Here is a 20496-nt window from a genome sequence, read left to right on the forward strand (position 1 = left end):
GGAGGTCATTATGTTAAGCAAAATAAGCCAGACTCAGAACGGCAAATGTATTTCTTTTTATATGTGGAATCCTGATTTAAAATGTGGTGTGTGTGTGGGTGTGTGTGTGTGTGTGTGTGTGTGTGTGTGTGTGTGTGTGTGTGTGTTGGGGGTGTAGAAAGGAGCTATTTAAAAGGAAGAGAATTGTCAGGAGGTGGGAAGGAGTACAGGTTGGGGTTATGTGGGGCAAATATGAGCAAAGGACATGATACTGTGTGCAAACGTCATAGGGACACCTGTTGCTTTGTGTGATGAACATTTAAGTTGTTTCTTTTTGAGGCAGGGTCTCATTACGTAGCTTAGGCTGGACTGAGACTATGTAGGTCAAATTATCCAAACTCAGAGATCCGCCTACCTCTGTCTCCCAAGTGCTAAGATTACAGGTGTATGCCCACACACTCAGCCTGAATATAAACTCATTTTTAAAAATCTGAAAGGACAGAATCTTTCAAGTGTCTTTTTAACAATAGGAGCAGGAGAATATCCCTAGGGAGTTCTTGTCCTTGCCCAGCGCCAAGCCCACTCAGCCCGCTGCCAATGCCTGCGTCCTTGCTTCTCGTCTGTTGCTGTGATGAAATACTACGACAGAAAACAACTCAAGGGAGGAAGAGTTTACTTTGGGTCACAGTTCCAGGGAGAGTCCGTTATGGCAAGGAAGACCTGTCATCAGGAGCAGGAAGCCGGTGGATAACACAGCATCCACACACGGCAAGCAGACAGAGAAGCATAAAGCCAGGCCATAAAACCTCGGTGTGGGTCTCCAGTGACGTACTTCCTCCAGCAAGGGTGCACCTCCTAAAGGCTCCATAACCTTCCCAAACAACTGGAGACCAACACATGAGCTTATAGAGGACACTTGGTATTGAAAACACAACCCCCTGTGCCTTCAAAGAGATGTCGGGCGAGCTCCAAGGAGCTTATAGATAAGGACATTGAGTCTCTTTTCTATGTGGGGTTTTGAGAGGGCTGAGGGGGCACAGAACTCACTCTTTCGGTTTCCTTCTGCTCCTTGCTGTTAGATCTGGTTCTGTGATGAACCACACAGGCAGCTGCCAGGGCAGTGGAGCCAAAGCGGCTGACATACTGAGGTAGCAACTGACCTTGGTAAATGGTCCTGTGGATCTCAGCAAGGGATTCTGAGCTTACTCCCTTTTTCCCTCTCTCCCTCCCTCTCCCCCAAGTGCAGGGCCTCTCACACATGCTAGGAAGGCCTCGTGCAGTGGCCTGCCAGACGTCCCTGGGCTTCGTCTCTTGTCTCTCAGCCGAGCACAGGGAGACAGGAAGGCAGACCTGTGAGGCTTCGGCAGGTGTCTGGGGGCAGCTGAGCAGTTCCCGACTCAGCACGCTGACCCCCCAGACTCTGCTTTCTCTTTGATTTGGGCCTGTGAAGTGTCCCAACTCTGCTCAGTGACAGGGTGCGGATTCCTTTGTGCAGCACTTTAATTTTTTCCTGTAGCACCAGGCACCACTTCCATCCTTCATCACCACCATCCTCACTGTCACCGTCACCACCACCATCACCACTGTCACCACCAACATCACTATCACCGTCACCACTGTCACCATCACCACCATCACCAATGTCACCACCACTTTCACCACTATTATCACCATCACCATCATTACTACTGTCACCATCATCACCACTGCCATCATCGTTACCGCCAACACCACGGGCTAATCCTCCTGCCTCCACCTCGGAAGTGCCAGGATTACAAGTGTGCACTGCCAACTCTGGCTTTTTGATACGGGCACTGAGATCCAAACTGCACAAGCGTTTTATCCACTGGGCCATCCCCGGCACCCAGCCAAGCCTTTCTGACTGGAAACTTGTTTGAAATTTTTTTTTTTTTTAAACATTATTTATTATGTATACAGTGTTCTGCCTGCGTGTATGCCTGAACACCAGAAGAGGGCACCAGATCTCATTACAGATGGTTATGAGCCACCATGTGGTTGCTGGGAATTGAACTCAGGACCTCCAGAAGAGCAGTCAGTGCTCTTAACCTCTGAGCCGTCTCTCCAGCCCCGACTTGTTTGAAATTTACCAAGGTCCACTTTAGATTATTTTTATTTAGTGCATGTGTGTGCCTCTGTGTGTGTGTGTGTGTGTGTGTGTGTGTGTGTGTCTGTGTGTCTGTGTGTGTGTGTTGTGTGTCCATATGTGTGTGTATGTGCCCACAGAAGCCAGAAGAGGGTGTTGGGTCCTCTGGATCTGGAGTTACAGGCAGTTGTGGGCTACCCAATGTGAGTGCTGGGAAACTGAATTCAGGTCCTCTGCAATAGCAACAATACACATTCTTTTTTTTTTTTTTTTTTTGGTTTTTCGAGACAGTGTTTCTCTGTGTAGCTTTGCGCCTCTCCTGGAACTCACTTGGTAGCCCAGGCTGGCCTCGAACTCACAGAGATCCGCCTGGCTCTGCCTCCCGAGTGCTGGGATTAAAGGCGTGCGCCACCACCGCCCGGCCACATTCTTTTTTTTAAATTTAATTTTATGTGTGCAGGTATTATTTTGCCTACATGTATGTCTGTGAACCATGTGCATGCCTGGTGCCTGCGGATGCCAGAATAGGGTATCAAATCCCTTAGAACTGGAGTTACAGATAGTTGTGAGCCTCCACATGAGGCTGAGAATGGAACCTGGGTCTCTCCAGCCCCAGGGCTCCATTTTTTCCTGATTTACAGATAAGAAGAGCAAGTTTCAGAGACACTAAGTGACTCATTCCAAGTCACACATCCCTAAATGGTAAAGCAAAGCTTCCAAACTCTCATGCACGACCCAAACCCACAGTGTATGTGAATCAGGCTCTAGAGGTCATGCTTCCTGTCCACGTTCTGCTATTTACCAGCCATGCTTACACCTAATAATCACTGTTAGCGCTCGGAACTCGACGTTCTTTGTGTGTAGGGTGGGATAGTGTGTTTGAGCATTTGTACATGTGAATATGTACTTGCAGCGTGTGTGCAGCCACATGCGTGTGTGAGCCTGTGGAGGTCTGGCGTCAGCTTTAAATGTCTCTCGTCAGTCATGTCACTTTCTCTCTTCCTTTCTCTTTGAAACAGGGTCTGTTGGAGTCAGCTGCAGCTGTCATCTGACGCATCTAGGACAAAGGGACCAGACTGACCTGCGGGCACATTCTGACTACTAGTTGATGTAGAATGGCCCTGGGCAGGTGGTCCTGGGCTGTGAACCAGCTCTCTTAAAGCTGGCTGAGCATTAACCAGGGGAAGCAAGCCAGTAAGCAGACCTTTTCCAGTCTGCTTCAAGCTCTTGCCTTGAGTTCCTGCCTTGGCTTTCAGTGGCGGTAGACTGTAACCCCTAAGCTAAAACAAACCCTTCCCTCCCCAAATTGCTTTTGGTCACATTTATCATGGCTACAGAAAAGCAAATTAAGACACCCAAGGGCCTGGAACTCATTGATTCCGCTGGGCTGGCTAGCCAATAAGCCCCAGGGATCCACCCGTCTCTGCCTTGACCTGCCCAGCCCTGGGGGGTTAGAGCCACACACTACCACTCCTGACATTTTTACTTGGGTTCTAGGGGATGTGAACTCAGGGCTTCATGAAGCTTGCTCTGCCAGTGCTTTACTGAGCTACCTCTCCAGCCTTTGGATTCTTTTATTACAGCTGTCCCACGCATGCTTCTCTCCCAGCATTGTGGAGAGAATAGATGACATGAGATAATGTATGTAGAAGCACTTGAGAAATTACAGCATGCCATATAAATGCCAGGGCTAATTAAGAGACTATTATGGAGTGCATGGATACACGTGTTTATTTCAAGCACTTTAGCCTTTTAGCAAATGTGAAGGATATGGCCAGAGCCCTTGTCAAAGACCCAAATTAGATACTATCAACAGTATATAATTTCTCCCATAAAACACCACAATGTTTCGCTAGAAAAAATCTAAGTGATCTTTAAAATAGTTAATGATTCTATAAACACTGGCATCGAGCTATTTATAAAGTTATAAAGGTATTTGTAAATGTCTGGAACATTTGCTGAAAACTGTGAATTAATTCATTTTTTTTTTAACTGAATAAGAAACAAACTCTAGTCCCTGGGTTCAGATTTCTCTATTTTCTGTCTTAGAAACATACCCTTAGGTGTGATGGCACACATCTGTGATCCTAATATTTAGGAGGCAAAGGCAAGAGGATCAGGGGTTCAAAGTCATCCTCAGCTACGTAGCTTCAAAAAATAATAGGTGGACTGGGAAGATGGCTCAGTGAGTAAAGCATTTGCTTCAAAAGAGTGAGGACCTGTGTTCAGATCCCTAGAAACCACATATAGCCAGATGCAGTAGCGAGCGTCTGTGATCCAAGCACTCCCATAGCAAGATGGGAAGTGGAGACAGGAGAGAGTCTTCAGAAGTTTGTGAGCCGGCTAGTCTAGCGAAAGCAATAGCAAACAATAAGAGGTCCTGCCTCAAACAAGGTGGAAGTCAAGGGCCAACGCCAAAGGTTGTGTTCTCTTTGTAATGGAAAGCAGGATCTTATCACACACACCTGCCCTTCCCTTCCAGCCTCTCCCTGAGACAAACTCTCACCCTGTAGCCAAGATGGCCTGAAAGTTACTATGTAGCCCTGGCTGGCTTCAAACTACGGTCAATCTTCTGGCCTCTGCCTCTCAAGTTCTATGATGACCTACATGCACCACCAACACTCTTCAGACCTCATGCTTTCTATCACTATGCCATATCAGACTGCCTTTGAATGATTATGACAATCACAAGTGTGTGTGTACCAGTGCACATACATGCAGAGGCCATGAAGTTGCCAGATGTCTTGCTCTACTGCCTTTCCATTTTAATTTTTGAGACATTAAACCTTACTTAAGCTTACTTACTTATTCTTTGGCTAGTTGTCTAGGAAGTTCCTGGAATTAGTCTACCTTAGCTTCTCCAATGCTGGGGTTACAGGCACAATTGGGGATTTGAACTCACGTCCTCACGCTTTCACAGGAAGCGCCTTTTCCCACTAAGCCATCTCTCTCCTTAATCACATTTTAAGAAAGGGGGAAGCCCATGCACTTTCTTTGTTTTTGTTTTTTGTTTTTTTTTCCTTATTTTGGGCTCATGCAACATTCAAAGGAGCATTTGTTTGAAAATTATGGTCCACCCTGCTCCAGTGTTTTTGGAAGGAAAATGCCTGAGCTTTCTCTCTAAACTTAAGAGCAGGCGGACTTTATCGTTATTTCCCAGCTTTACGGCCACGTCTTAGGCAGATCCGGGAAGATCCAGATCCCATAGCCGAACCCAACCTGGGAATCCAGGCAGAAAGTCACTCTGTACACCTGGCACTTATGGCCACGCCTCGTTTCGCCCAATTTCCAATCCCACGCACGTTCACTGTGATTGACAGACACTCAGAACACTTATAATTGGCCGCGGAGGACTGCAGCTCCTCCTCCTCCATGGCCCCGCCTTCCTTTCATTCTGAAAGAAAGAAGCTCGCCCGGCCATCCAATGAGACACTCCCTCACCGCAAAGATCCCGCCTCTTTCGGCGCCGGCTCCGCCCCAAGGACCACAGGAGCTCCCGCCTCCTCCGAATCACGCTTGTCCAATAAAAAGGCGCGCTCCACAGGATAGAAGGCTTCTCAACCAATAATCAGGCTCCTGTGCGGCGCCGCCCCGCCCTCCGCGCTTTTCCCTCCGCCCCTCAGCCGGCACGGCGAGTGAGGGCCTCGGGGCGGCGGCGGCGGACGCGGCCTGAGGGAGCGGCGGGCGGGGCGGCGCCTGGCCCGGCAGGGCCGCGCCGGCTGAGGGGCGTCCATGGCGCGCGGGCCTCGGCGGGGCGCGGCCGCGGCCTGAGGGCGGCCATGTCCGGGGTGGTGCGGACCCTCAGCCGCTGCCTGCTGCCGGCCGAGGCCGGAGCCCGCGAGCGCAGGGCCGGCGCGGCGCGCGACGCGGAGCGCGAGGCCCGACGGCGCAGCCGCGACATCGACGCGCTGCTGGCCCGCGAGCGGCGCGCGGTCAGGCGGCTGGTCAAGATCCTGCTGCTGGGCGCCGGCGAGAGCGGCAAGTCCACCTTCCTCAAGCAGATGCGCATCATCCACGGCCGCGAGTTCGACCAGAAGGCGCTGCTGGAGTTCCGCGACACCATCTTCGACAACATCCTCAAGGTGACGCGCGGCACCGCCCACACACACCTGGCCCAAGTGGGGCGCGGGACCCGCCCCCTTTGTCCTCCGCGGACCGGCGACCCTGCTGCCGGGCGCCCCTCCCTTCCAAAAGGGACCTCGAGCCACGCCAGCCGGGGTTACCCCGGTGACCCCCAGGGGCCTGATGGCTTTCCCGAGCCTTGGATGCTTGGGGACCGTGGGAGTGGAAGCTGAACCACCCTCGGGGACTTGGGTTCTGAAGGGCTGTTAGGGCTGGACACGTGGAGTGAGGGTCGCCAACTCTCCCTGGCCCTCCAGCAAGCGAAGTTTACAGTGTAGGAGGTTGGAGGACATCCGTCCTGTTTTCAGTTGTAAATGAGAATTGACCATTCTAATCGTTATTTTTTGAACACAGTGTCTCATCTATTCCAGGCTGGCCTTGAACTCACTAAGTAGCTGAGGATGACCTTGAACTTTTGAAAACCGCCCCCTCACTTCCCAAATACTGGAATTACTGGGGATGTGGGGCGCTGTGTCACCATGCGTGGTCCATGGAGGGCTAGGGATTGAACCCAGTGCTAGGTGGCACTTTACTAACTAAAATTATGTTGCTAGTCCCCAGTCTTAAGTTTTGAATGTTGGTTTGTTTTGGATTTTTGAGACAGGGTTTCATGAAGCCCAGGCTGGCCTTGCTGTGTAGCCGAGGATGACCTTGAGCTCCTTATCCTTCTGTCCCTGTCTCCCCAGTGGTAGGATTACAGACATGTGCCACCCACACATTTTTCTTTAAACTTTTTAGTATGGAGAATTCACACACACACACACACACACACACACACACACACACACACACACACCCCAAGTTAGAGGAGATGTTAGAAGGAGCTGTGAGACACCCACAGCTCAGCTTTAAAACAAGGGTCAATTCTGTGCCAATCTCCTTCACCTCTGACCCCTTGGTCTCCAAGCAAATTCTAGACATATAGTTGCATTAAAAAATATTTTGGAAGCTGGGCGGTAGTGTAGTGCATGCCTTTAATCCCAGCACTCAGGAGGTAGAGGCAGGCGGATCTCTGTGAGTTCGAGGCCAGCCTGGGCTACAGAGTGAGTTCCAGGAGAGGTGCAAAACTACACAGAGAAACCCTGTCTCGAAAAATAAATAAATAAATAAATTTTGGTATGGGTCACTAAACAATAAGATGACCTTACTTTAAAATCGTACTCACAGGACCATTATGGAACTAAAAAACGGTGCTAAGATGTGGTTCAGCAGTAAAGCACTTGTCTAGCATGCGCAAGCCCATGGGGTCCAACCCCAGCACAGCAAAAGCTAAAAACAAAGAGCCTCCTTAAAGCCTGCTCACTGTGATTCAGTGTCCACATTTCCTCTTGTTTCACAGTTGTTCCTGTGAGTTTGAACCAGATGCGATAATCCTCATGTGGTTTTGAACTCAGGGTCCTATCCCTTGTGCCCTTTATATTCTGTGCCATATATGTGAAAGAAACAGTTGTGTTGGCAGAGTCTAGGGTCAGTGTCAGTACTGTAAGCCTGTGCAAAGGATCTGAAGGAAAGATCTAGAGCACTGGGCCTGTAGCCCGGTTCTACAGTAGAGTGCTTGCCTAGCATGCACCAGGCCCTCCGTTGACTGCCAGATAAACAGGCCATGGTGGCATACTCCTGTAATTCCCGCACTGTGGAGGTGAAGTTCTGAGGCTAGCCTGGGCTATGTGAGACCCTGTTTCAAAAAAGACGTAGAAAAGTCTAAAGGAGGGCATAGAGCATCTGCCCTGCACCTAGATTGGTTTCCTCTTAAAGTTTCTCATCTCCCTTTTTCTAACCCTCTTGATCCTTCCCAAGCCCCCTTTTGTGTGTGTGTGTGTGTGTGTGTGTGTGTGTGTGTGTGCGCGCGCGCACGCAAATTATAGGTCTGAGGAAAGCTGCCCCAAGCATGTAGAGAGGTTTGTCCTACCCTAAAACCTATCTAGGAGACTAGAATTTATGGGGCCTGATGGGTTTTTAATTTAGCAAGGGGACACAGAAGCCCATCTGGGATGTGTCTTTCGCTTCGGCCTTGAGGAACCTTGGTGTAGGACGGTTGGGCTGGGATCCTGGGAGCCAGACTTCCGGGCCAACACTCCCACATTCAACATGTTTGTTACTAAATGTTTCATTTGAATACAAGTAGCTCCTTGGGGCTCAAGATGGGAAGAAAATCATTTGAAGCATAAACCACACCCTTTCACCTTTCAGAGCCTCAGGGCAGCTCAGGGTTCTGGCTAAGTGCTCCATAAACATTTAGACGGCACCTTAAGGGACGGGTCTGGTTCTTCAAAATTCCCCACATTGTCAGAGGGGTAGAACATACTTCACTGTCACTGAGGGCCCGTTTTTATTTTTGCTGCTTTTCTGGACCCCAGAACCAGGTAGGCTTGGAGGGCTCAGTTTCTTTCAACTTGGGCGGCAGAAAGAAATATTTAGAAACATAGATCTCAAGTCTACTTGGGTCTGTTAAGTACATTTAAAAGAAGTCAGTATCTCCTTCCTGCCTTCTTAGTGTTAACTTTTCCTGGCCTCCTTATCAGCAGAAGTGAGATTTGTTAACGAGGATTCTGCTTGTTTTGTTTTGTAGAATGTCTTTTTAAAAGCTGGATTTTTTCAAATTAGTAATTTAAAATGTTTAGGCCTTCACAATTTCATGTGTGTATAAAATATCTTTTGGCCATTTTTAGACCCCATCTCTCTCTTTCATTCCCTCCTAGCCCTACTAGCAGGCCCCCTTCATGGTGTTTTTTTTTTTTCTGCCCAACCTTTTTACTCATCATTTTATATTGAAAGTGTTTTATCTGCTGTAACTAGTTAGAAATTCATTTTTCAACTTTAAATCTTTCCCACTCCCTGGCCTCCTCTGCTGATCTTGGCCTTGATCAGTCAGTTCTCCCAATTCTATCATTTTGTCATTTCGAGATTTGCATAGGAAATGCAAATAGGTGATGATTCAGTGGGTAAGAGCATTTGTTCTGTAAGCAGGGGTCCTGGGTTCGAATCCCCAACACCTATGTAAATAACTGGGCAAGGCCTGTAAACCCCAGCATTGGGGGTTGGGGCACCAGAGACAGATGTGTCTCCAGAGCCTGCTTGGCAGCCAGCTTGGCAGAAATGCGCTTCCAGGTCAGTGAGAAACCCTTTCTCAAAGCCGTAAGACAGTAGTGATAGAGGAAGACACCTGATGTGCTGTTCTGGTCTCTGCACACCCACACACTCACGTGCATGCACTGTGCGCCCCCACACAGAATATTCTATAAATGGATTCCATGCAGAGTGTGGTTTTTGGAACTGACTTTTGTCAGAACATTTCTCCCCATGTGAGCAACTGTACGTGGCAGTAATTCCCCTCTTACTGCTGAGTAATGTGCCACCTCTCTGGTCACCTGGTTAGGGGTGTCTGGGTTCTTCCCACCTTCTACTCACTATGACTAGATCTTATTTGAACATTCATGTACATTCTTTTAGATTGGTTGGCTGGTTGGTTAGTTGTAACACAGTCTCATGTAGCCTAGGGTGGCCTCAAATTTAACCATGTTACTGAAGCTGGTATTGAACTCCTGGTCTTCCTGCTTCTATCTTCCAAGCGGTAGGATGACAGGCGTGGGCCGCTATGCTTGGTTGTGTGTCCATGTCTATGTTTTCTTGTGTCTGGGATGAATGTTAACAGTGTAGCACTGTAGTGATGTGTTCATCTTTATAAGAAGCTGTCAGACTCTTCCCTAGAGGTTCTTTTGTACACATCAGTTTCTCTGCATCCCTGCTGGCATTAGGTGATGTCACTGGCTTTCTTCAGCTGTTCTTAGAGGTGTGTGTTGTGTCTTCTTGCAGTTTTAATTTGCATTTCCCTACTGCTAATGATGTTGAAAATCTTATCATTTGCCTCTCACCCTCTTTGGGGAAAAGTTTCTTATTTTTGTCACTCTTCTAATTAGGTTCTTTCTGCTTTATTGTTGAGTTTAAGGAGCTCTTTATATATGCTGGATACTAGTCCTTTATTCCACATAAGGATTGTACATATGGACTGTCCTTCCATTCTCTACACTGGATCTTTTGCAAAGTAAACATTTTTAATTTCAGTAAAGTCAGTTTATCCATTTTTCCTTTTATGGATCATGCTTTTGCTATCATGTCTTAAGAACTTTTTGCTTGGCCTAGATCCCAAAGATTTTTCTCTAGGAGTTTTATAGTTTTATATCTTACATTTAAGTATGTAGTTTAGATTGAATTTTATTTTTTTTTCTGCCTGTGAATATCCAGTTTCAGAACTATTTGTTATTTTCTCATTGAACTGCTTTATGCCTTTATAAAAAATGACCATCGGTTGGTCTATTTATGTATATTTGCTCCAGCAGTCTGTATGTCTGTCCTTATGCTAGCATCACATAGTGTTGATCACTGTAACTCTATATGTGACTTTCAGTATTTCTCCCACATTATCTTTTTCCAGAGTTTAGTTATTCCAGGGCCTGTGTCTTTTTTTCTTTATAACTTTAAAAAATTATGTGTATTCTCATGTCTGATTGTGGGTACAGGGAGGAGCACAGTGCCCTTGGAAGCCAGATGAGGGAGTTAGACCCCCCATCCCCCACCCCTGAGCTGGAGTTATTGTGGTTGTAAGCCATCTGATGTGGGTTCTGGGAGCCTAACTCGGGTCCTCTTCAAGAGCAGCACATACTCTTATTCCCTGAATCATCCCTCCAGCCCCCATGTAACTTTAATAAATGGTCTATGTCTGTAAAAACCTTGTTGGGAAGTTGATGCAATTGATTGCAACCAGCAGATCCACTTAGAAAGAACTGAACACAGCACCCTCATTTAAGTCTGATTTTTTTTTCTCACCAGCCTGCTCCACTTCCCATAGATTAAGCATGTTTTATGAAGTTTGTTTTTTCCCCAGAGCAGAGTTTTCTCTAAGGCAGTTATAAATGATACTGTGCTTTCGAGTCAGCCCCACTCTCTGTTAATGATAACAGTGTACTTGGCCTCTGTGTTTGGGTCTTGTGCCCATGATCTTGCTGAGCACAGTGATTGTAAGAGCTTTCTGGAGGGTCTCTACTTGCAGTAGTCTACACAAACTGTTGTGTTATCTGCAAGTAGAGAGTGTTTTAATTCTTGCATCCCTTGAGTATTCCCTTGCACATGTGGCAGCACCGATCGATGGACTTGGTGGAGTATTTAAGAAGATGAGAAGTTGGAGGTCTGGTGTGAACATGGAGGGGGGAATAGGGGATGTCTGTGTTTATATTTCATTGTATATACATACAGAATTCTCAAAAAAGAGATTGAATGTAAAAGCACTGGAGTAGTTCAGAAAGATAAGAGAGTGCCTCATATTTCTTTTTCTTTGCCTATTGCAGTTGCTACAACTTTGAGTGCTGTGTCAAGCGAGAGTGCTGAGAATCCTGATGGCCTGTCTTTCTTTACTGCCGCCGACAGTCAGTGTCTTCTTTAGTTAACTGATTTTGCTTGTGTCTTTGTGTATATGTAGCTGGACCTGTGTATGTGGAGGTCCGAGGTCAACCTTGGGCGTCATCCCTTGCTTTTGAGACAAGGTCTCTCACTGGCCTGAAGCTCACTGATTAAGCTAGGCTAGCTATCTGGTGAGGCCTAGGGATTCACCTGTCTCCTCCTTCTCACTGCTGGGGTTACAAGTATACCACCACCAAGTCCAGTTTTTTCATGCCAGTTTTGGGAATCAAACTTACGTCTCGATGCTTTGATGTAAGCATCATCATGCTTTGATGTAAAGCACTCTGCCAACTGAACCATCTGTTTGACTGGATTGATTGATTGATTTGTTTGTTTGTTTGTTTGTTTGTTTGTTTCGAGACAGGGTTTCTCTGTATAGTTTTGGTACCTGTCCTGGATCTCACTCTGTAGACCAGGCTGGCCTCAAACTCACAGGGACCCGCCTGTCTCTGCCTCCCGAGTGCTAGGATTTAAAGGCGTGTGCCACCACTGCCTGGCTGGATTGATTGATTTTTTTTTTTTAACACCACATTCACACACACATTTTTTTTTTCCTTTGGTGGTTTAGGGGATGGCACCCAGGCATGTTACACATGCTAGATAAGTATTCTACTGCTGAGCCTCACTCCCATCTATTTTTTTACTCTTCCTAGGGGGTTGTTGTTTTATTACTAATTTTTTCTCTCACCAATGATCAACTTTTTTATTACATTGATTTTTTTCTCCCGTGTGATGTTCCAGTTTTTAATTTCATTTATTTCTGTTTATTTGCTTGATTTTTAAGAATGGGGGGGGGGGCAGAGTCCATGCTGGCTTTGAACTAGCCTGTGGCAATCCTCATGCCTCAGCCTCCTGAGTACTGAGATAGGTATGAGCCACCACCCTAGGGTTAATTCTTCTCTTTAGTATTTCCTTCCTTGTTTACTTTGGATTTAATTTGTTCTTCCTCGCTCCTGGTTGAGAGAGATAGAGAGAGGGCGCGAGTGAGCACACGAGAGCACGTGAGAGAGCCTCCCCAGAGCTGGGATTAAAGGTGTGACCACCCATGTTTGGCTGCTTTCCTTTTTGTTGTTTTATTGACCAGACTGGCCTCAAACGTTGCAAATGAGGCTGCCCTGGAGCTTGCAATCCTCCTGCCTCACCTCCAAGTGCAGGGATTCTCCACCGTGTTGAAGCAGAATCTCTCTTGTTTCTGCCATGCTATGATGAACTCCACGCTCGCAGGTGACTTTGGTCTCACCCTCAGCAGAGCTAGGGTTCTGGGTGCACACCACTACACCTGCTTTGGCTTTGTAGTGGGTTCTGAGGCTTGAACTTGGCTTTTCAGGTTGTCGGGTTTCTGAGCCAAGCACCTTTACCACTGAGCCATCTCACTGCTCCAGCATCTCTTTTTCTAACAGACATTTTAAGTGCTGTGAATCGCCCTCCGTGCTGCCTCCACTGTGGCCACATATCTATGTCAATATGCTCTTTTGTTTTTACTCTGTCTTGTATTCATTTATTTATTTACTTACTTGGGCTGTCTTTGACTCATGAATTATTTGTATGTGTGATGTAGTTTCTGACTGTTGTCTGTTTGTTGTTGAGTACTAGTAGGGTCCATTGTGGTTGGAGGACACACACTATACGGTTCCTGTTCTTTTCTATTTCTTGAAGTGTGTCTTACAGCCCAAATCACAATCTCTTTAACATATGTTTTGTGGTCCTAACAGTGAATAGTCTATAGGCACTTGAGAATATGCGTAGCCTGCTATTTGCTGGAGTGTTCTGCACATCGGCTGTTGTTGGTTGACAGTGATGAGCACAGTGTCCTTACTGAGCTGTCCAGTGGTTTCATCGTTGCTGAGAGTGGGGTATTTACATCCCCAACTATAATTGTGCGTCAGTCTGTCCTGTAGCTCTGTCCATTTGCTTTGTATTTTGAGGTTCTGTTTTGTGTTCCATAAACCTTCTCAATTTGAAGCTTATGTTTCTACTGAATGTATGTGGTCTTTGTATAAAGTCAGGATGTGTACATCAAGCCACAGGCAGGGAGGAAACTGTCTAGTTTCCTTGCACTGGTTCCTTCTTTAGCAACCATTGTCACACTTCTTTTTACTGCTGTTCCATGGTGTCTGCTCTCTCCATCCTTTTACTTTTCATCTACCTCTGTGTGTGTGTGTGTGTGATGTGTGTGTGTATGATGTGTGTGCATGAGTGAAGACGTGTGTGATGTGGCACGGGTGTGGGTAGAAGTCAGAATAACTTGTAGGAGTCTCCTTTCTCCTACAGTAAGATCCAGGAATTGAACTCACGTCCTCAGGCTTGTACAGCATGTGTCCACTGAACCACCTCACTTGTTTTTTTTGAAAAAGAGCCTTTATGTGTAGCCCAGACCAGTCTCTGATTTGTGATCCCTCCTTCCTCAGCTTCCCAAGCACGGTGATTACAGGCTTGTGCTACCATACCCAGTTTATGAAGTACTGAGGATTGAACTCAGGGCTTCATGCATTCTAGGGAAATACTCTACCAACTGAACCGTGTTGCCCTTCATTCTTAAAGGCTATCCCATCAGCAGCTTTAGAATTCATATTTAATACTTATTTACTTTGAGACAGCATCTCATACAGCCTGGTCTGGCCTCTAACTTGTTATGTAACAAGGACAACCTTGAATTATGATCCTCCTGCCTCCCTCTCCCTGGTGCTGGGATTACAGGCATGCATTACCATATCCAGTTTATGTCCTCCTGGTGATGGAACCCAGGGAGATCCACTATCAAGTAAGCTACATCCCCACTGGACACTTTTAGTACTAGAAAATGTGCCATATTCTGCCTCTCTCACCCTTGACTTTGGAGAAGTCCTTGTCATGTGTTCCTCTTCGATGCTTTATTTTTCTCTAGCTACTTTTATGGCTTTTTTCTTTGCCTTTTGTTTCCAGAAATTTAATTATGATTTAGCTCAACATAGATTTCTCTCTGTTTATCCTATGTGGGGCTTGCTCATCTTTCTGAGTCTGGACATTTATGTCTTTTGCCAGGTTTTAGGTGTGTGGGGGGGGGAGTGTTCCAGCATTGTTGTGTCAAATACTTTTCAGTCTCATGCACTTTTTCTTCTTAATGTGGGCCTCTGTTGACAAAGCTGTCCACTTCTTTTTGTTGTTCTGTTTTGTTTCTTGTTTTCCTGGACTGGGGGTCGAGCTCCATGCCACCCTCTGGCCAGGCAGCCACTGCACACTCAGCTGTTGCTCCAGCTGCACTTTTGTTCTTGACCTCTGAGTCTGTTTCCTTGTCAAGTGAGGCTGTGACATCAGCCTCTGGGCCTGGGTGGCAGAGGAACACTAGCCCAGCCCCCTTGCATCCTTGGTCCTGTCTGAGAGCTCTGTCACTTACCCAATGGAGGAATGGGAGCATCCCTGCCAGGCAGAGGGTGGGAGATTAGACTCCTTTGAGGCACTGCCACCTCTCTCTGCTGGGCCACTTGGAACATGCCTGTCTCCTGGTTCCTCAGGGTAGGAATATAGAGGAAAATCAGCTTCCCTCTCCATTCTGCTGAGCTAAATATTTGGGCCTACTTGTTGTTGCTTTGGTTTACCATAAATAATCCCAGTAAGACTGCCTGGTCCATTCTTTCTCTTGATTCCTAGCTGGGGCTCCCTTGGAGCTCATGTATTAGGTACTTTGGAAATCATGTAAGACTATCTTTGGTAATAGAATGGCCCCCACACTGAAGCCCAGCTTGGCATCATCCTTTGATCTGTGTGTGATGTGTTCAATTTAAAACCATTGTTAATTACTGAACTTCACATACAGTTAGAAGCTAATGATCTGCTTGGAGGGTCTTTGTTATATCTTGTAATTCCATCTACATAATTATATTGTCTCATTTAACTACTTCAGCTAAGATTTGCCTTACATGTGTATGCATTGCTTTAGAAACTTCTGGGAAATTTGGATTATTTGAGTAGGTGGTCCCACATTGATGCTGAAATAAAATAATTAAATTCAGAGTGTTCGGGGCTGGAGAGATGGCTCAGCAGTTAAGAGTACTTCTCACTCCTCTAAAGGACAGGATTTGAGTTCCTAGCACCCACGTCAGGTGACTCAAGGCTGTCTATAATGCCAGCTCCAAGTGATCCAGTGCCTTCTTCTGGTCTCCTTGAATAGCTAGCTATACACATGTAATCTACATTCCACACAAACACACACATAAATAAAACAAATTTTTTAAAAACTTGTTTAGGTCCAGAATGTGCAGTGCACTGGGTGCTGGTGGAGGTGGGGGCACTTCCTGACTACCAGTTATTTCCAGCCTAGGGCATCTGTTGGCTGCAGAGATATTGCACAAGAACCTAGAGTATGAGTGTATACAACACTAAACACCACTGAGGAGGCAAAGAGGTAGGTGACTCAGTGGGAGAAGGGAAGAGTAACCCTGGCAGAGGCATCGAGAGGCCGTGTCCAGTACGTGTGAATGCACCAGCCTTTGAAGACTCTGGAAGATTCCAGCAGGTAGAGAAGGAGAATACACAGGAACATGCAACACATAGGGCTGTGGAGACAGTCAGCCAGGTGCGAGCTGGGCTTTGTAATCTAAAGAAGTGGTTAAAATACGGTGGTTTGCTATGGCCATTAACAGTCACAATAGAAAGTCCATACACAAGCATGTACTTTCAAGGGTATCTATGGACTGCAAATTAAAAACTTTTATTGTAAACTGTAAAGATTTTGTTAAAATTGGAGGTTTTCAGAATTGAAGTCCAGCTCAAGTTTAAAGTGATTGATGCAAGCATGAGGACCTGAGTTCAGATCCCTCAGTTCCCACATAAAAAGCTGGGCACAGCAGTGCATGCCTGTAACTCTAGCACTGGTGGAGGGGAGACTAGGGACTTGGTGGCCAGCCAGTGTTGCTGACACCGTGAGCTCTGTGTCCAGGGAAGGGAATTTGACTCCAAACGTTAGGTAGACAACAATAGAGGAAGACAACCAGTTACCTGCGTTTAGCCTGCACATGTGTACATGCAGGCAAGTGTACCTGCACACACATGTCCACACATGCGTGTACCCTTCACACACACACATGCTCAACACAAAAGAGTTGTTTGGGTTTTGTTAGTTAGAGCTTGAGGCTAAGGAATCTGGAACTCTAGAGATGCCTCCATTGCCCGTTTGTGTTTTCAGTCACATTGAAACTCCTGGCCTCTGATAGTCACTGTTTCTTGGGCTCAGAAGCCCCACGTGGGGCTCAGTGACTCCCACAGTGGGTGGGCTGGCATGGGTGCTGAGGCGGAAGTCAGCTCCCTGGGTCTGGAGCACAGTTGGGTTTTTACTGCCTTGTTGGCAAATTGCGCTTGAGTAAGCAGATTTTCTCTTAAACTTGGACACATGTGGTTGGTTCTTTTGAAACGCCCAAAAACAAAAGCATCTTTTTCCATCAGTTGGGGGAGAAAAAGCCAGCAAGAACACTATAGCTACCAAAAGGGATTCAGGGTTCCAAGTGGTAGGTCTTTCCTTCCTGGGTTACCGATTACGTGTGTGAGAGGAGCAGCATTTGACCTTTGTCATGCCAGGACTGCACCTGGTGTTGACTGATGTTCAGGGTCAACTCTTAGCAATTCTGTAAAGCCAAGAATGGGCCATGGAGCCCGTCACTCATAGATGAAGATACACAGTTTATCTAGAGCTGTAATTCCAGGGTGATCGACAGAGGGGCTCGTGTAATGTGCCCGGTGCTTCTCCCACTACCTAAATTGCAGCAACATTCCTCAGGTAGGTGGATTACATCTAGACAAAAGGTCAAAGCCTGTGAGGCTGAGGCAGGAGAGTCACTGCAAGCTTACAGCTAGCTTGGTCTGTGCTGTAAGGACAACATAGGGGAGACCCTCTCTAAAGAAACCAAGAGGCTTCACCACCTAAGTTTGATTCCCAGAACCCACATAAAGGCTGAAAGAGAAAACGGACTTCATAAAGTGGTGTCCTGTGACTTCCGCATGTGCACTGTGGCACTCATGTGCCCGAATACACCTATAAGGTGTATTCACAATAACAAATAAAATCAAGGTTTGAAAAAGAAAATCAAAAGAGTTGCAGTAGTTACATGAGTTGTCAGAGCTGTCACTTAGTGTCACCTAATTCCCTTGTAGGGTAAACAGCAGGAGTAATTATTGCTGGCCTGTGGGACGGGCTTTCAATGTGCTTCTTTTGCCAGTTAAGACATCTGTCTTGGGGGCGGGAGGGGGGAGAACAAGGGAATCTGTGGCTGATATGTAGAACTGAATTGTATTGCAAAATAAAAATTTTAAAAAAAAAAGACATCTGTCTTGAGCTGTAGAGATGGCTCAGTGGTTAAGAGCACTGGCTGCTATTGCAGAGGACTGAAGTTCAGTTCCCAGCACCCACATGGTAGCTCACAGGTGCCTGTAACTCTAGTTCTAGGCCATCTGATACCCACCCTTTTCTGGCCTCTGGAAACACTTGTATGTACATGGTGTACATACAATCATTGAGGCATATATACACATAAAATTAAATAAGACGTCTGTTTTGGGGGCAGAGAATATGGCTCAGTAGAAAAACATAGGCTTAACATGCTTAAGGCCTTGGGTTTGATTTCCAGCACCTTTCACAGGAAAATGTCTATGTCTGAATACGTGTTTAACTCTGTCCTGGTGCACTGGCTTTGGAAAACAGACATTTTTCATTCCACATTAGTATATCTCTTGGAGCAGCTGCTTCTGCATGGGTTCCTTGGGCCAGTCTGAAAATTAAACTTTGGATACATACCATCTGTAGGGCAACAAGTCACACTTCTTCTTCTTGGAAGGGGGCTTTTGAGAATCAGTCAGGAGTCGCAAATGTCCAAGGAGGTAATGTCCCTGACCGCTGCCCTTTTATACAGCTTCAGTAGTCTGGTGGCTGGCAGCTTTTTCCTGACTCTGGCATCTGTTTTATCATCTCACCTGGGCACCATTTGGCCCTGTGAAGTTAGATTGCTATAGCCAAGGCAATGGTAATGATCATCACTGGTGCTAGCCTATGCTCTTGTAGGTGACAGAGGGTACCTACCAAGTGGCTACTGAAACAAGAGTTGAGCAGAATTGTGGGTGGAGGAGTATGCAAATGCAGATAGTGGATTAATGTCATGACTGTGTCTGCTGGGGATAAACCAGTCATCAGGGTCTGTTTGGAGCAGTAGAAGGGTCAGGTGGCTCCCAAGTCTGCAGGAAGACCTGCGCCATCCGGCAGAGCCATGCCCTGTGTATGGCCCTTGGGCTTATCTCTTAGGTGGCTTATCTCTGGAGACTGGGAAGACAAGGGGAGGACAGAGCAGAAGGCCGGATGTCACTGATCAAGAGGCTGGGAGGATGCAGGCCAGGAGACCTTGCCTGGCTTTAGGCTACTCCATCCTTCTAATGGGTGTCTGATGAGATTTGCTTGACTAATCCTACACTGTGCTGGGCCAGTGGTTCAGACAGATAGGAAATTTCCATCAGGGCCAAGGTTAAGGTGGGCACACCTCCACAGCCACTGAGAATACCAAGAGACATAAACTGCATGAATTTTTAAGGTGAAATTCTGCTTGTCTTTGTAAACAAGAGGCACAAGAAGACCCATTAACCCAGAAAGAAGGTACTCTCTTCCAGCTCCCTTCCCAGTTATGGGTATTAACTATTTGAGAGGAGTGTTTTCAGCCCAGCAGGATAGGACACACCTGTAATCCTAGCACTCGTGGCTGAGGCAAGAGATTCACAAATTCAAAATCAGCCTGGCCTACAAAGTGAGACCCTATCTCCAAAAAAAAAGGAAAGAAAAGGAAAAAAAGAAAAAGAAACCACACAAAACAAGACTGAAGAGATGGCTCAGTCAGGAAAATTCTGGAAGATTGTAGTTTGATCCCTAGAACCTATGTTAAAAAGCCTCGTGTGATAGTGCATATCTGTGATCCCAACATGGGAAAGCAAAAACAGGATTTCTAGGCTCTGGCCAGCTTGTTGAGCCTACTTGATGAGACCCTATATCACAAAGAAGGTAGAAAAGAAAGAAGGTGGATAGCACCTGAGGATGTCCTTGAACCTCCACATGTGCACACATGTCCTCCCCTCAATACACACGAACATATTTCAAAAGATGAGCTTTTGAAAGCTTTTCTCTACTATAATAGGATTTTCAGTTCCCACTCAATTCTATCTGCAATGTTTGCCTCACACAAGGTAGCCAGCCAGTGACTGTATATTTTTTGTGGCCACATAAATATTTTTTTCAGGGAAACAGTTTCATAATTCTAGGATAGGGAAAGACTGTCCTAGGTACCCTAATGACTTGTAACTATAGGTGGAAAACAATGTTAATTCCAGGGCGTGGTAGCACCCATTTGTAATTCTAGCACTTGTGAGTGGAGACAGGAGAATCAGAAGCTACAGTTATCTCCAGCTACATACTGTATTTGAGGCCAGCCTGGGCTACTTTGGACACTTAATCCTAGTGCTGAGATACAGAGGCAGGTGGAGCTCTGTGAGTTCAAGTCCAGGACCACATAGTGAATCTCTGTCTCAAAACAAAAACGGAGAGGGAGAGAAGACCAGAGGAAGGCCCTGTTAGGTGGTGTGGAGTGCCTCCTTGGGAGCTTGGTTATTTACCTCCTTATCAGTACTTATTTAGTAGGACTGTAAAGTACTGAGACATTTTAAACAAACATACCAGGACTGTCAGCGGCTAATTAGAGCAGGTGTCTCATTAAAACTAATCATTGGGGAAGCTGAGTCGGCAGGTCTGTTACTGTCTGACCATCAGCCAGACACTGCCACAGCTGCAGATGGCCGAGGCAGTCTGCCCAAGAGGGATGCCCCTGTGCTGGGGT

The 20496-nt window shown here is 46.5% G+C and overlaps 1 protein-coding gene across 1 annotated transcript in view; it reads left to right on the forward strand.

The window, feature by feature from the left end:
* Positions 1–5862: 5862 nt before the first annotated feature.
* Gna12 (G protein subunit alpha 12) overlaps positions 5863–20496 on the forward strand; it is an 81968-nt gene continuing 67334 nt past the window's right edge. The window contains exon 1 of the mRNA XM_059248933.1: positions 5863–6165. Coding sequence (XP_059104916.1) covers positions 5863–6165 — 303 coding nt within the window. The remainder of the gene's footprint in view (positions 6166–20496) is intronic.

The sequence above is a fragment of the Peromyscus eremicus genome, chromosome 23, assembly GCF_949786415.1.
Source record: "Peromyscus eremicus chromosome 23, PerEre_H2_v1, whole genome shotgun sequence".
NCBI lineage: Eukaryota > Metazoa > Chordata > Mammalia > Rodentia > Cricetidae > Peromyscus > Peromyscus eremicus.